General features: G+C 46.1%; 2 protein-coding genes across 3 annotated transcripts in view; one reads left to right on the top strand and one right to left on the bottom strand.

The window, feature by feature from the left end:
* Positions 1 to 15,912, top strand: part of LOC128136851 (myogenesis-regulating glycosidase-like) — a 34,653-nt gene that overhangs the window by 7,648 nt on the left and 11,093 nt on the right. The window lies entirely within an intron of this gene.
* Positions 35 to 15,802, bottom strand: LOC128136852 (uncharacterized). 2 transcript variants are annotated; one of them, XM_052777132.1, is made up of 6 exons: positions 15,378 to 15,802; positions 5,230 to 5,700; positions 2,509 to 2,649; positions 2,019 to 2,087; positions 1,367 to 1,457; positions 35 to 1,007 (listed from the first exon to the last, which is right to left on the bottom strand). In XM_052777132.1, exons 1-6 carry the CDS (start codon positions 15,430 to 15,432, stop codon positions 800 to 802), a joined length of 1,035 nt encoding a protein of 344 aa, XP_052633092.1. In that variant the 5' UTR covers positions 15,433 to 15,802; the 3' UTR covers positions 35 to 799. The 2 variants fall into 2 exon arrangements, with proteins under 2 accessions (XP_052633092.1, XP_052633093.1); XM_052777133.1 differs by having other exon boundaries at positions 5,230 to 5,697.

Genomic DNA, 15,912 nt, shown 5'->3' with positions numbered 1-15,912 from the left:
TATGACTATAGGAAATCAGAGACTGAAGCTGCTATAAAATGGCTGAATAATGTAATATCCCTGACAAACATCAACAACATTACTTGTCATTCTACATAAAGAAAGGGGATGTGTATGATGATAAGGTCTAATACATCCTAAATATGGAAGTATTTTGAGAGAGACATACTATGTCAGCAGGACTCTTGCAGTGGTGCAGGGGGGATGATGGAGTGCTACCTTTTAAGTTAGAAAAATGACTTGATGTTACTTAATTGATAACTTAGTGGGGGAAGTATTTTGGCAGATATCTGGAGGAGAGTCTTCAATCTTTTTGAGTCCTGAAGGCAGTGCTTATTAGTTAATGTTCTCACACTGACAAAGTAACTGACAGCCTTCTGTGTCTGTTGGCAGCTAGTTTTATCTTAAAAAGGATTTAAGGATCATCAGGACTTCTGTTTTGCACCTTACACCTTGTCTCCAAGGATTTACTCTCTCATACACTCAGTAACTCTAGAATTTCAGGGCAATGGGCAGTTGCAGCTGGCAAGAGTCTCAGCTTCATTTAGCTAAATAAGGGTTTTGTTATGGGTTAAACCAGCTCTGGAAGAGCTAAGCAGCGTGTGCCTGTACAAACAATCTGCTCTGCTTGCTTCACCCTTGTGCTGTGCAAGATTGTTCTCAAGTGTTAAAAAAACCCAAACAGTGCTTTACAATTCCCTGTCAGAACAGCAAGGCTAGGGAGGAGATCGGCTATGGTGGCACTCTTCCTGGTGGGAAGAGTGACACTGGATGCAACAACAGCTCCATTATTTTGGTGCTAGTCCATTTGATAATTGGCATTATCAAAAAGAGGAGTGACAGTCCCATCTTTCCACTCAATGAGGATCTCTCCATGCCTCAAGGAAGGGGAGCGAGATGGTGGAAGGTACGGCTGGGGACCTCTTCGTAAGGGAGATGGCTCCCGTAAGTCAGCTCTGCTGCTGTTGGCTGGGGAGCTCTTCAGAGCAGAGAGGATTTTCTTCTTCCTAGCAGAAGAGAGAAGAAGGTACGTAACTGCATCTGCCTGTCACTTGGTTGCTTCTCCATGTCAATTGGTTCAGCAAACGTGGTGCCCACATTCCCTAAACCTTCAGGGATGGCATGAGGTGTGTAGGAGAGGAGGAGCCAACATTAGCGGCTGCATATGCATGGGATAGTGAGTGGGAGGGCCAAGCAGGGTGGCAGAGAGGAGAAATCATCAAGGGTGACATCATGGGTGAGTGGACCCATCTGCTCAGACCCAGACACTTAAGGTGTGGGATGGGGAAGGATGCCAAGATCAAGACTTTTGTTTTGAAATGCTGGACAGGGAAGTGGCAACTGAATGAACCTGAATCTCACTTACTTGTTGTAATGAACATTGAGTGTCAGTATTATTAATCCCAGTATGAATGCCAAGGGGCTGAGGACCAGCATGGCTGTCTTCCAGTTGGTGCCTGAAAGGATGTCATAGAAAACAATCATGCGTTTACTGAAGAACCTATCCCTGTTCTTATGCAATAGCCACGACTGCCACAAAAACCACCTGTAATGTCCCTGAAGACTAGCAGGTAACAGGAAAAATGCTTTGTCCATAAGATCAACATCTTACAGTTACTTTACACTGCACAGCATCCCTCTATTGAAAATGGCCACAAAAAGGTTTTCTTTCTTGCTAGGAAGATGATAGCTATTCAAGCTTCTCCACTCTGCAGCTCTTTGATATGCAATAAGGAGGGCTGGGGGAAGGCACTGGTGCAAGTGGGTATCTGTGTCTCCTAGTGAGCAGGGACAAAGTGTTTGCATGTTGTTACTCACTTTTGTACTCCAGGCCTGGGGAGATTTGTTTAATCTTTAAAAGGAGTTTTTCTGACAGGTAGTTTGGTACCCTTGCTCCCTACTGAGCATCCTCAGTGGGACTCAGGGGAATGTAACTTTGTATTGATGGGAAGGTCAGGGGCACTGATGAACTTTCATGCACCTGGTCTTTTCCTCCTCTGGCTGATGCCTGGACCTACCTGCAAGCCTGGACCCAGCATTTTTCCCTCGATTTCCATGGTGCTTTTTAGAGTGATTGTGGGACGAATCTGGGGGAAGAAACAGAGAGACTCAGATTAGCAGCTTCTACTGTTGGACTGGAGGAAGCTCCAACTTCCTCCTGGGGCTGCACTGTAACTACAAATCCCCTTTGTATGGAGCTGGAAGGGAAAGGAAACTTTCTTGTTCATCAGTGTTCCCCAGCCACAGGTATTTTTTGCTCCTAGAACGTCTGATGGCTGTGCCTCCAGGTTAAGGCTATGGCTGCATCACTGAACCACTTGTCAAGGCAAGCACTTCAACATGTTGTGTGAGAGCAAAGCTTTGAACTAGTCAGTGGTACACATGGAAGTTCTTCAGAAGTACTCAGGTACTTACCACCACTGAAAATACTTGAGTAATCTCTAGATGCCGCCCACACTTTCCTTCCTGCTGTTCTCACATATGCATTCAGAAAAAAAAAGTGCTCACCCTCGTTTGCTGGGAGGTATGGCTGTTTGGTCTTCACTGGAGACACTGTGCTGTTAAATTTGTTAGCCAGAGGTGGGTCAGTCAAGCTTACAGAAGACTCTCTGTCCATGGCATCGATCTTTGATGAATCAATGGTTTTACCTTGGAAGGAAATAAAGCAAAGATGTGTGTGATTATCATTTACTTTTTGTACAGAAACCTGGATACGCTTAGTGCCTGGCAAGTGAAGGGAACCCAGCCCTGTTGTGTTAGTCCTCTACCCAGCAAGGCAAACAGGACTTGGTGCAATAGCGATCACCTCCTCCTGTGCATCAGGGGCCTTCAGTTCTCACAGATTTCAAAGATGAAATTAACCTCTCAAGATGGAATCCACAGCCAAAGCAGAGCTTGTTTTCTGGTGGTAAATAAGGTCATTGGTCTAAAAAGTATGAGTGCAACACCAGCTGTTAAAGGATGAGGTGTGAGGAAGAGGCAAGTGGAAGCATCACAGGTATTACCAACACAGCAGATGAAGAAATGGGATCAAAAGGGTGGTAAAAAGTCCATACCTCTTGCAAGGCTCAACAGCATGCTTTGCCTTGCCAGTCTTACTGCAGAAGTAGGGTATTTGGGGTAGCAATTACTGCTAGAGGGGAGGTTATGGGAAATCTTGTGGCAGCAATAGTCACCCCTGTCCTGCACTGATGCATGTGGCATGATCAAGAAACCCATATCCGCAGGGCTCCCCGCTGCTTATCCCAACCCCATCCCTTCCTGTGGCACAATCATCCACAGGGGCATGGGTGTAATTTATTGAGCAAATAACCCGCCAAAGTAAAAGTTGTCTGTCAATGGTCAGCTGAAACTTGGATAAGAAAGGCATAAACAAACGCACAGGACTTTGATGTTGTTACTCAGTAGTCAGAGGTTCCCTCCAGTAGACTCATGGGTTTGACAGGAAAATTATCAGTTTGCACAGGACACACTAACTGGCACAACCTGATTCAAAGCCTGCTCTGTGTTTACCCTTGCAGCCTTATTTGGGGAGCCTGGCTCCAAGGCAGCCCTGGACTGCCAAGAACATTGCCTTGGGGAATGCAACACCCTTTTCACATGCCTTTTTCCCATATCTTAAATGTTCCACGCATTTCCTAGCCTATATTTAACTAGCTTATTATGGTATTTAATTTGTATTGGCTGGTTTTACCTTCATGTTAAAAAACTCTAACACCTGTGACTACTGTGATGATTACATGTTAACCTTCTAGTTGGCTAATTAAAAACCTCAGTAAAAAGGCCATCTTATCTGCACATGACAGCCAAAAAAGCTGTTGTATCTCTATTTCAAATTACATATAGCCTCTGTATGTCAAAAGTTTATACTCATAATCTGTTTGCTTATGCCAACCAGATTCATCACATTTTCTCTTTACTCATTTCTGTAAAGCTGAAAATCTCACTGGGGCTATCAAGCCTTAAGGTAAGGAATAGCCTCATGTAAGGGAAGTAATTTCCCCTGAGGAAGGTTGGTAACCTCATCACCTGCAGAGTGGGCAAACACAGAAAAGTCATTACAAACGTCAGCTCTCTTCTAGTCCCTGGAGTGGAAGAAGGGAGAGGAGGAGAGGATGAGAGGAGGAATTGAGTGTGATTTTCAGGTCTCAGTTCTGCACACAACTATACAAGAATAGTCCTGAAACCACCTTTCTTTGCATAAGGGACTAAATGAAAGAGGGAAACAGACAGGACCATGAATGATCAGTGGTCCGCAATGGGCTTCACTGGCCATCTGACAAACAGTGACAGTCACATCTTGGTGCAATGACCATGCCTGATGTCTGTTAGCCTGGTGTCCAACACCTAAAACTATGACAGGACCAGGGTTTCTACCCTTTTTGTGTCCAGTCTAGGCAGAGGATAGTGAACACGCATGAAGGCAGAGATTAGATTCTTTTTAGCAGAGGCCAAGGCCATGAAACTGATAATATAAAACAGATTTTTTATAACTTTTGATGTCATGTTCTAGATCTTCTTAATGCAAAGGGAGGGCAGTGCTTTAACTACCTCCCACTACTTGCTGTGTTCACTAGTGTCTTTATGGCTACATCAGGCACCAGGAGCAAGGTTCACTTTTGAGGATCATGAGAGCACGGGATGAAGGTTAGAACTGTGGTTTCAATAGTGAAAGCTGCACTGTTGGGGTCTGTAATGTGTTGCTTAGAAACTGAAGCAACAATTTCTCATTTCAAATATAGCTGCTTCTCAATAATTCATACAAGTTTAAAAGAGGTTTTCAGCTGCCTCCAGTTTTCTTGTTACCAAAAATGACATCCCAAAGTACAAAGTACCAAAAGCCCCTTCAAAGTCTTAAGTGCTTGACTTTATGGAACTTCCTTGGTTGTTTTGGACTCGGAGGCTCAAGCAATTCCAACTATTCTTAGCTCTGGGCACCAACTCAGATGAACTTTCCAAAATACTTGACTTTTGCCTGTCATCAGAAATGCAGCTGGGGTTTAGAGACCTGATCCTGTAAGGTGTTGCGTGCTTTCTGGAAAACACAGAACAGCAACTACTGGAAACCTGTGGTAACAAGTAGTTGGGCTGACTTGGAGCCATTTGGTGTCTCTCCAGATGGGGCCAAAATGGACATGAGTTAGAATGATAGATGCAAGCCTGGTGTTAGGTGGCTTGGAAGACATGTAAGGTTAGATGTTATCGGATGCTAAATCTACCTCATCTTACTTTCATCGATCCACACACGTGTGTCTACAGCTTGTTGCCTTGGTTTGCTGGGCCTCGGAGCTGCTGTCTGCACAGCAGCACAGATGGTCTCATCTGCTAAAGTCTTCCACCTGCTGAATTTGTCCTTCTCCCTTGAGACAAAGACCTTGTGGCCTCCTTCCTTGGTGCTGAGGTGGAAGCCCAAGCTCTGCAGAGTCACGTGTCCCTTCTTGCTGCAGGACCATGCTTGGTGTTCCCAGTCCCCGCAGGGCTCCATCTTGACCACAGCATGCTTCTGGGTCTTTTGGGCCGACAAGCACTGCTTTGTTTGAAGGCTGATGATGGTCCTGGTGGCGGAGTCCCAGCTCCACTGCTGCTGCTGGGAGTCCGCCTTGCAGTTGGTCAGGCTGATGCCATTGGTCTCGTGGTGGGAGACGCGAATGCACTTTTCCAGCCGGGTGTTCCTTATGAGGAAGCCTTGTCCCTCTGCTACTGTGGTACAATCAGAGCATGGTTTAGTACTGTGCATGTCTGAGGCAAACGCATCTTCTGAGCGCTGGATGTTGTAAATGGCCTGGGGAAGGGGAGACATAACCCACCTGTCCTTTGCTGGATGGGCATGCCCCGATAAACAGTACCCCCAGGTTTCTAATTCCCCAGAATGATATTTCTTTAAAATACAGGGTGTGCAAATAGCCAGGAGCAATACTAGAGTAAAATAACAATGACATAAGTAACCCATGTAACTAATGGGGAAAAAGTTGTGCTGTTTATGAAATATCTACCTATATATATTTAATTCAATATTTCAACTGATTATAGCTTTAAATAGGTACCCATCCTTTCCTACCTCCAAAATAATTGGATGGTTGGGGGTTTTTTGCCCCTATCTGGATCAAATCTTTCTTACAAAAAAAGCAATTGAAACTCCTGAATTCCCCAGGTGCTATTCATCTGGGGCCAGTTAGGCCACCTTGGGCTACCGTTTCCATTAAGTGGCTTCTGGTGATACTACAGCAACACCAGGATAAAACCATACCCCATCAGAAGTCTGGAAGTACTTGGCTGACACAGCTCATCTAAATATTGGAATGAACTTGGGTTTAGCACACCTGACATTGGTCTGTGCTCCCCCGGCATGAAGGTACCATTTTTAATGATCCTTTTGTAAGAGAAAGATGTCACAGCCACCCCACAACAGACACACAGTTTGAAGGAATGTCTGTAATTGCTTTTAATAGCAATGGGTCCCAACATCTCTGATAACTTAGGATGGATATCATCCTGTTAGCTGGACAAATGTCCCTGTTTTCAGTACAAAATCATCAGGTGTGGCCTGTGAACATTCTGAGCAAAATGTTAAATGCTAAACCATCTGTCACTGACGTGGGTGTACCTTCTGCTGTGTATTTTATGCCTAAGGCAGAGGGATAGAAATAAAAGTTTCAAGTTTCTGCACATTCTGAGAAATATTTTAATTTTAATTTTAATTACAAGTAACACATGGTAACTCCCAGCTTTTGCAGTCTTTTTTTTCTTCTTTTCCCCAGGACCCAGAGTTATAAAAGCCCTATCAGCATACAGTATTGAGCGTAAAGAGTAAGAGGAGTCCGAAAAGTGATGTTAGACAAGAACACTGATGTTTATCTAAACAACTATTTCTGCAGAGTTTCCCCTCCCAAAGCAAAGAACAATACTTTTCCCTGGCAGCAAGTTTTTGGCTCAGTACCTGAAAAAACTAATGACAGTCTAAACAGAAGTCAGTACACAATGCCAAGGGTATGAACAATAGCTTAAAAGAGCTCTTATGTCTTCTCTCAGGAAGTTCTAGGGGTCTGCTAGATTAATAGTGCCTGGGGGTTGTTAAATCAGAAACAGCTCGGGGCTTTCTGCTCAGCCTGAATGCGTGGGGAGTGGCAGCCAGAAACCACGGTACGACTCCTGCACTGGCTCTGAGATGAGGATGGCTGTGTCCATGCTAGGATAGTGAGTTTCATGGACCTGTGATAGCCACCAAACCAGGCAATTCCTGCCAAGCCCACATGCCTAAGTGGAAATTAAATTTCTGGGGGATCTGTGGATGACTCGTGAGTCCTGTCCTTTTTACCCCTTATTGAGGGCTTGATGGAGGGAAGATGTTTAATGCACCTTGGGATTGAGTTTCTGCCAGCTTCCAAAGGCAGATGAAATGTCTCATACATAATCTCCCATAATCTTTAGAAAATCCAAAGGGATGAATACAATACCCCCACCGTGTTTTTTTCTAGGACCTGGAATCCAGATTCTCACCTCTTTGCTTCATCTCAACTGGGAGAAACCCATTTCCAAATAATGATTTGAGAGCTGCATAAATATGTAACAGGGGAACATGAGAACTGTGCTGGGTCAGATAAAATATCTGCTGAGTCCAGTATCCTGTCTCCAGCACTGGGCATTAGCATTTGCTAATACAGGAAGAGGGTAAAAACCAGCCAAGTAAAGAGCTCACTCAAGACAGCAAGGACGCCAGCCTCCTTCCTAAATGTATCAACTAGTTAAGAGAGCATTGCCAGGTATTTATGGTTAAAATGATTTTGCCCGTGTACACTGCATTGTATTTTTCAACTCTGAAGTTCAAAAACCATTTTGTTGGTCAGTCAGTATCATGAGCTCATTCTGCAGCTCCACACAGTCAGCTTCAGTTTTGATTATTCTTAATAATTTTGTGCCATCAGCAAACTTATTTACTTCATTATTAACCCCTTTTGATCTTTGTTGGCACCTGCTGATACCTTCACTCTGCTGTCATCATTGTCAACTTATTCCACCTCTTTTGTTCCAGCCTGTGGGCTAAGTCTTTCTCTTACTCCATGAGAATGGAGTTTCTTAAGGGCCTTGGTGGAAGAATCTTATCAAAAGCCTTTTGCAAACACAAGCACGAGTTCTAGATCCACTCATCACATTTATACAGTAATTGATGCCGTCGCGGATGTCAGGCATTCCCACTTCAAAATCTGTATTGACTTTTCTTATATTTATCTGTCTGCAAATTCTGTTCTTTGTTTCTACTGACTTGCCTGATGCCAAAATCAAACCTAGTGGCCTGTGTTTCCCCAGGCTGTGCAAGGATCCCTCTTAAGAGGGACATAATTGCTGTAATGCAGTCCTTTGGTGCTGAAGGGGCTTGAAATAAGAGTTTACATACTCCCTGAAAGTTTAAAAAAAGTCATCTTTAGCTTCCTGTAACTCAGTGTGAATGCCATCTGGGCTAGTCATTTGCCACACATTATTTATCTTTTTTTCCCCTGAAACTTCCTCTGTTGACAATTTTGTTCAATAACACTCTTCAGACTGCAGAGAGTGACTGCTGTGCGAGTACCTCCCTGACCATGTCTGAAGTGAGCACTGGAACCAGTAATTCATTCAGCCTTTCTACATTGCCCTGCTTTGGTTGTCCTTATGTTTACACCAGTTATTTATTGACCTCCTTACCCCCACCAGGTTCATACTTCAGATATGTTTGAAAGTTTCTGTTGGTAGTTTTTTTATGCTCTCTCTAGGTTGCTCCTCTAAATCTTTTTCTCATATGTTTTATTATTGGTTTTGTTATTAAACATGCCAGAATCTCTGCTGTTTTTTCTTTTCCTTGCTTGGCAATGACTGTCCATTTGAAAGTTTCATTTTTTTATTAAATTTTGAAAAGCGTTGCTGTTTAACCCAGCCAGCAGATTTGTGTTTTGTTGTCTGCGTACAGTCCCAGATGGTATATGTTCCCCTCTAAAGAATCGCTGTGTTACCTGCATGTTAGCAGCAAGCATCGTGTTCCCCCATGTTTTCTACCAGCCTTTTGCACTTTTGAGCTGCCCCATTCTACCAGCTTTCTTGGTTTTATGCAGGTCTCAGTTTGCAGAGACTCACCCCACTGAAGGTCCAGGGCAGCCCATCTGCCATGGGAATACATGTGAGCTCAGGAACCTCAACACTGCAACTGAAGTGCTTTCCTTTGAGATTTGTATAGCTACTCAGTAGTGTATGACACCAAGTTATTGATAGATTGTTATCTTCACACCATACCTCAGGTCCAAAAGGATAAACACCATTTTACAGCTTGGGAACAGAGGTCTAGTTAAACTTTGCTTGGTTCAACATTACATGGGAGGGTGGCAGCAAAGCTGGGGCCATAATACTTTTCCTCTGAACTGTGGTCCAAGTGTCTTCCCTATTGACAGTGACATTGAGCTCTCTGTAAGGCTGGCTATCAACAGCAGGATTTTCCTTGTGGTGTTTCGCATGATCCTTGCCAACCAAGAATGTGAACCTGTGTCCATCGTACAGGTTCACCATCCACTACCCATACATTATGGCTTTCCTGAGGTTGAGATGTTGCTGTCTAAGAGAGCAACTTACAATTAGATACAGGTAACTGGCAGCAATCATTGCACATGCCCCACACAGTCATAAGGGGTAGACCCACAAATAATGCTGGAGTATATTTACTTTGGGATACACATCAGGCACCAAGAATCCTTACTCCAGAGACAAAATGACTTTTTTTCCCCAACACTGCCAAGTCCCACTGTCCAGCAGCCCTGCAAATAAGGCCATCAGCCCTAACATTTTAGGAATGTTAACCTGGAGCGAGCAGAGCATCCAAAGTACTCCCTGGGGATGGCACTCAGCATCTCTGGAAAATGCCAGCCTTACCCACAGAGCCTGAGCAGATGCCTGCTTTGAGCTGCTCACGCTTGAACATTTTGGCCTCTTCGTATTTTTAGGAACAAAATAAACAATTTCTAGCAAAGGCACTCGATGGCAGCTCATTTGTCCTATGATACTGCCACTCTGGTTACAAGAAAGAAAAGCAAGCAAATATAGCCACCTGCTTCTGTGCAGCATGGCCACCCTTGGGACATGCTGTTCCTTGTAGGATTAGGAGCAAAAGCATGCAACATTCCTAATTAAGGTAATGCCACCAGGAAAGCCTTGGTTACCAGTAATCCCAGTCTGGCTGGGAAAGTTTCTGCCATTTCTCAGCAGTGCCTGTGATGGCTTGATCAAAGCCGTTTGCAAATTGTCTGGGGATGGGTTGCTCCCTCTAAAGGCTCTGCAGAGGGAAGGGGTAAGTCAGAGCTGAGCAAGCAGAGGTTCCCAAAACACTCCAGGTCACCCGGGAACCTCAGCATTGGCTTAGGCCTATTTTGCTCTCCCCAGTGGGATTCTTAACTCTTGGAAAAATCCTTTAATTAGCTCAATTTCTCTTGCCAAGTGGGTGTTTTCTGTAGGGAGATGACCACTGAGTCATAGTCAGGAATTTACCTTCTTCTGCCTCTACCTGTCCTCAAAGGCAAGCATCCATCTGCCATAGCCATGGCACCTCTTGTAGTGACTACTTCATGGGGACATCCCACGGCCCAGAAGAGCTCCCAAACATGGCTCTTCTTGGGTACCACCATATGACAGCAGGTCATCCTGAGCCCCCCAGACAGTGGCTTGGAGAAATGTCTCCAAGCTGTGTCTGCTGCTTCCACCTATAATGAGCACAGCACTAGGAGTACATGTGCTGTGGCTGAAAAACCTTGGAACCAGCAGTGCCACAGCCTGAGTTATGGTGAGACAAACCAGAGGGTTTCCTGCTCAAGTTAATCCACCTCTACTGTTTGCCACTGCAGGTCATATCTGATAAAGATCATATCTTCTCTACAGAGCATGCATCAATGGAGACTGACCCACACCACTCTAATATACATTACATATGTTCGCCTTCTTGTGTAACTCCCTCTGAATATCAGCTCTCCCAGGATTTAGGGTCCCCTTGTCTTGTTGAACTATTGCAGCAGTTCAAGGGGCATCAGGTGGGAAGAGGGTTTGGAAGACTCCTATCCTCTCAAGTTGCCCTGCCAGCAATTTTGGTCTCTGCCCTAGCTCTAAAAACAGCCAGGAAGGACTCCAGCTCCTACCAGAAATGGTCCCAGCCCAGAAGAAGAAAAATTAACCAGAGACTTTGCGGAAAGCCATCTTTAGCTGCTTAGACACAGTGGTGGTGGAGACAACACCTCTCCCTACCCTGGTACTGACTATCAGACCCTCTCCCTTCAGGCAAACACAGCACCTCACCTCCCCTGCCCTCGCTGCTGGGCCTCATGCTGGTAATGCAGAACTACTACGTTTTCTATCCAGAAAATCCCTTACTCAGATTCAAATTCAGGACTAGAGTGGGGCGTTTGTAGCACATCTACAAAACCAGGCAGTCTAGAAAGATGTTGGATGAAGGCAGAATGGACTTTCATGTGACTAGCAATAGCAGCAGGACTAATTTGCTGCAATAGCCTGAAGTTATCACCCTGACATGGGTGAAAACTCAGCCAGATGTCTGTTCTGAACAGGAGGAGAAGCTGTTTCTGAGCTGCCCTGGGCTTGGCAGGCTGTTTCTACCTCCCGCAGAGGGCCAGGACCAGATAGAGATGAGAAGATGCAGCAACAGAAGACGAAAGCTCCCAGTTAAGGCAGGAGGGTTCCCCATGCAGATGGAGCTCAGTGTAAGATATGGCCCTGTAAGATCACTTGTAGGAACATTACATTGAATCTAGCTGAAGCAAGCAGCTTGAGATGCTGTCTGGTATGGACAAACAAGGCCTTGAATAAGTAAGCAGGAGCAGACTTGAATGCAGCCCAGCAGTAACTCCTTCTCATGAAAAGATCTCCCTCCATCCAAGAGAGCAAGCCCCAATGCTGCCTGCACAGGAGTCTGGCCCAGGGCCATGGGATGAAGAAATTAAGAACAGCTGGAAGGCACTTGCTGTCATAAGAGGAATGCGGCGACCCAGGTGTGTTTGTTTAAAGGCAGGAAATCCAGATGTGCACAGCGAAGCGGTAAGATTGGCACTCTGTTGTCTATATGCCTGACTTCATGCCCAAGACCAGCATGGCAGGAGGTGAGACTAGGTATTTTTTTCCAAAACAGGCTGTTGACTGGAACCAACATTAGCTTTATTTTGCCCTGGTCCTCCCTCAGCCTATGACTGTGCGTACTTGGATGTAAAGTTTAGAGACACAAATGTCCATGACAGGTCAGTGGATGTGGCCAATCTACCTAAGGAGAGGATGATGCTAGATGGAGCCTGGTGAGTCCCTGTTGGTGAGCAAACAGGTGTCTGCCCACTGGGCCCAGCAGAACAGGCAGAACTAGAGCTGGGTGAGCAGCTACCTGGCAACTGGGAGCTCTGGATTTATGGGAGCACAATTTCCATCACTTCAAGCAGCAGATCAACTCTTATCAAGCTGTGTCATTTTTATAGAGAAAGCAACAAAGCATAATGGTAACTGCCAGTAATTAGCTGGCAAAGAGCTTGTCAGTGCAAGCACCTGGTTGCAAATACTTCTTGGTCATCACTCAGATTATTTTCCAGTAACGTGTCTCTCCAAGAGTAGTTCCCAGCTGTTGCTTCTGGCCACCACATTGGACTGTTTTTTTTCCCAATCATTGCTGCTTTCTGGAGAATATCTTGCTTTTGGTTGACCAACAAGGCTTCATAGCTTTCCACATTACTGCAAGGTCCACTTCTGACCAAGTATCTCAGCAAAGGCCTCCAAGGGAGCGGAGTAGTTGTAGGAAAAGATGGAACGTTTTGGCATAGAAAGACACATGGATAAATGATGGGAAGCAGGAGAGGCTGGTGAAGTTTACACAAAGCTGATGCATGTGGGGAAAACCTGTCCCTGGGGGGTTATGATGGAGGTCTATAAAATCCAGAGGTCTGGAGAGGATGGACAGGGGCTGACTGGTCAAGGACTGATCCCAGATGGGACAAGGGGCAGCAAAGGAAGGCTCACAGTGTTCAGGACTGAAGAGTTAAACACACCAGGGTCAGGAAATCCCCCAACCAGAAAATAGTTGGACACTGAAGAAGTATATGACAGAGGAGAAGTATCAGATAAGCTTGGCCTTTCTGCCTCTTCAATGTGAGATGGTTAGGGCTGTCTTAGGAGAGCGGGGTGTGAGGGGTCAAGGAGCAGCCAGCACTGCATATCGGCTTGGCGGGGAGGACAGCAGCCCCCAGGATATGGGGCTGGGCCAGGATGCCAAGCAGAGCCACCACCAGCCTCGCACTCAGTGCATGAGAACTGAGAGTCAGTGTTAAATGTGGTATTATTTCAGCCTTTTTCTTTCTGCTTGTATATGCACAGGTCCTGCTGGTGCCCGTCTTCCCACCACCTGTGGTACCTCACTGGGTTACTGCTAGGCTTGACTTCTTAGGAAAACATTTCAGCCCCCTCCCTGCTTGCAGGGACTTTCCAAAGAAACCAGTGTCAGAAACAGCTTAGGCAATTCCAGGATTTCCAGTTTCCAGGCCCCCTAAGGTCTGTCGAGAGCACGCACTTTTGTCCTGCTGGCAGCCTTAAAACTCAGCAGTCCCAGGAAGGATGGAATGGGGAGAGGCTGCTGTGGGGGCAGATCAGCCCCAAGTAAGAACATTTTTGCTCTCTGTATTTTGAGCTTGCTTTGGGCATTGCCAGGTATTGGGAAGATAAATTCCTTTCTTGCAAAACAGTTGTGGTTTTATTAGTGGTCTGGCTGAAATGCAATGGCTGATCATGCGATTGCACGAAAAGCATTTCACTGGAAAGGAAAAGAAATGTCCTGTGGAAATATCCTGTGATCCTCCTTAATTTACTAATAAAACATAGCAATGGGGCTCCTGTCATGTGACAGCAGTAAAGAACCGGTTTCTTCTAACACTGGACAAGATCTGTATTAGACTGAGAGAAAGAGCAAGATCCTGAAGGCTGTTCTGCTCTCCTGGCATCCCACCATAGTGTCACCTCCAGGTCCTAAGCAGATCTTCTGTAACTTTTAAAAGATGCACATGTATCCTCACCTTTCACTAGTACAGTGACATACCCTCAGCCTGGAGCTTTAAAAAAATGAGAGATTCAGTTCACTGGTTTTACTTTAATTGGCAAGATTTGGGGTGCAAAAATGAGCAGTAGATGGAGCAAAATTCAAATCTGTAGGAGCACAAACCTCTCCTTTGACCTGGCTGCAGAGAAAACAGGGCTAGCCGCTCAAAGCAGCCCAGGGAACACGCACTTAGAGGTCGTGGAGCAGGGAATGGAAAGTAGCTGGTCAGAGCACCAGTCTGAGGTTTGTCTTTAAGGAATAAACATCCCAGCTGTGCAGCCCAAATAGTTGTAGTCCTCTGGTCTAGGGATCTTGAAAAGCTCTGAGCAGGTAACCTGTAAAACTGTAGGGCTGTCTTCCTTGCAGCTTCAGGGACTGAATGAGCCTTGAAGCATTTCAGGGATTTATTTCAATGAGTCCCTTTCAACCTGGCATCTCAGGCATAACAGCAAAATATAAAGGGAATTACTTATTAGCTCAGGAGCTTTGCCCATTTCTAAAGAAAATAGATGCTGCCCACCACCCATGATGGGACAGGCGAGACCATGGGTAGCACCGCTCCCAGGTAGCTGTTTGTGGGTAGAACTGCTCTGGTTCTGCAGGATGATGCTCAAAAGGACTTCTGCTTTCCTCATCTACCCATGCATGTCAAAACCTAGGCTGCTTGGATTCAAAACACTCCTTTGTACGGGCAGGATACAGGATTCAAGTGACTTCAGCAAGCAGCTGAATGTTAACATGAGCCACTACCAAGTTTGCTTCATGGATATGAGCAGTGCAGACTCCGCAGCTCCCCAACACATCCCACTCCCAGCCAACTGCCACAGGAGCAGGACTAATGCAATGAGGTCCTGCTCCCCTTCCCACCACCCTCTCCCATGTTGCCAGCATGCCCTGAGCCCACTTGCCTCTACTGGGAAGGAGCAGCTGGGGCAGGGAGCAAACAGGGTGCTTGGGAGGTCACTTAGTGCCTGTCTCACCCCCAGAGCAGGTTTATTCATCTGCTACTCTTAGCAGTTTAAAAGCACTTTATAAAAGTAGCTGGCATGATGCCACAGTGTCCCTGGCCAAACCATCCCAGCACCTTGCCAGCCTGTCCCTCACTCTCCTATACCCCTGCATTTAATCCCATTTTAAATGCTGCTCTGAAATGTGTCCATAGGCACTTGTTTTACAGCTGGTGGGTTCAGAGCTTTGCAGCCCAAGCAACACTTCAGCAAGAAAGCAGGTTAAAACCTGGGAGGCAGTTCACTTCCCAGTTTCCAGCTACCCCGAAGGAGGAGAAACTTACCCTCAAGCCAAGGAAGGAGGCAAATACAGCCCAGGCTCAGCCTGAAAAGCTCCATGGTCTGCCAGCACAGTAAGGGGGAAGAAGCCCCCAAAACCTCTCGCCCACGAGGAGTGCCAGGCAGCTCGCTTTTCCCCCTTCCTCTGTCATTCACAGCAAAAAACCTGCTGGGAAGAGAAAAACTCTTTTGTCTTGGCGCTGGAGACTTGGCAACTGGCTTATCAGCAAAGGATCAGCTTGGAGACACAGTTCCACTGAGCGGCTATCCCTTAGGAGAAACCATATGACGAGCCAGGATGGCGGGGACACTGGACCGAGATGCTCGCAGCTGCCGAGCCTGGCTCCTTAGCAGCCGCCGTTGCTCCCAGCAATGACAGCCGAATGCTAAGCAGGCTGGCGGGTTGCCTTCGCCGGGGCTGGGAGCAGAGGAGGATGCAGGGCTGGCCTGGCGAGAAAAGGCAAAGTTTGGCAGGAGAGCTGGGAGGGGCATGGCATGTGTCTGCTGAAACCCTATGCTCAGCTGTGCTGTTGAAGGGTC

The sequence above is a fragment of the Harpia harpyja genome, chromosome Z, assembly GCF_026419915.1.
Source record: "Harpia harpyja isolate bHarHar1 chromosome Z, bHarHar1 primary haplotype, whole genome shotgun sequence".
NCBI classification, from domain to species: Eukaryota; Metazoa; Chordata; class Aves; order Accipitriformes; family Accipitridae; genus Harpia; species Harpia harpyja.
Note: the sequence above shows the minus strand (reverse complement) of the source record. Positions and strands in the feature narration are given on the sequence as shown.

Coding starts and splice junctions, on each gene's coding strand:
- LOC128136852 (XM_052777132.1), bottom strand. CDS start 15,432: ATGGAGCTTTTCAGGCTGAGCCTGGGCTGTATTTGCCTCCTTCCTTGG. Junction 1,458..2,018: donor TGCTGGGTCCAGGCTTGCAG/GTAGGTCCAGGC, acceptor ACATCCTTTCAG/GCACCAACTGGAAGACAGCC. Junction 1,008..1,366: donor CTCAATGTTCATTACAACAA/GTAAGTGAGATT, acceptor CTCTTCTGCTAG/GAAGAAGAAAATCCTCTCTG.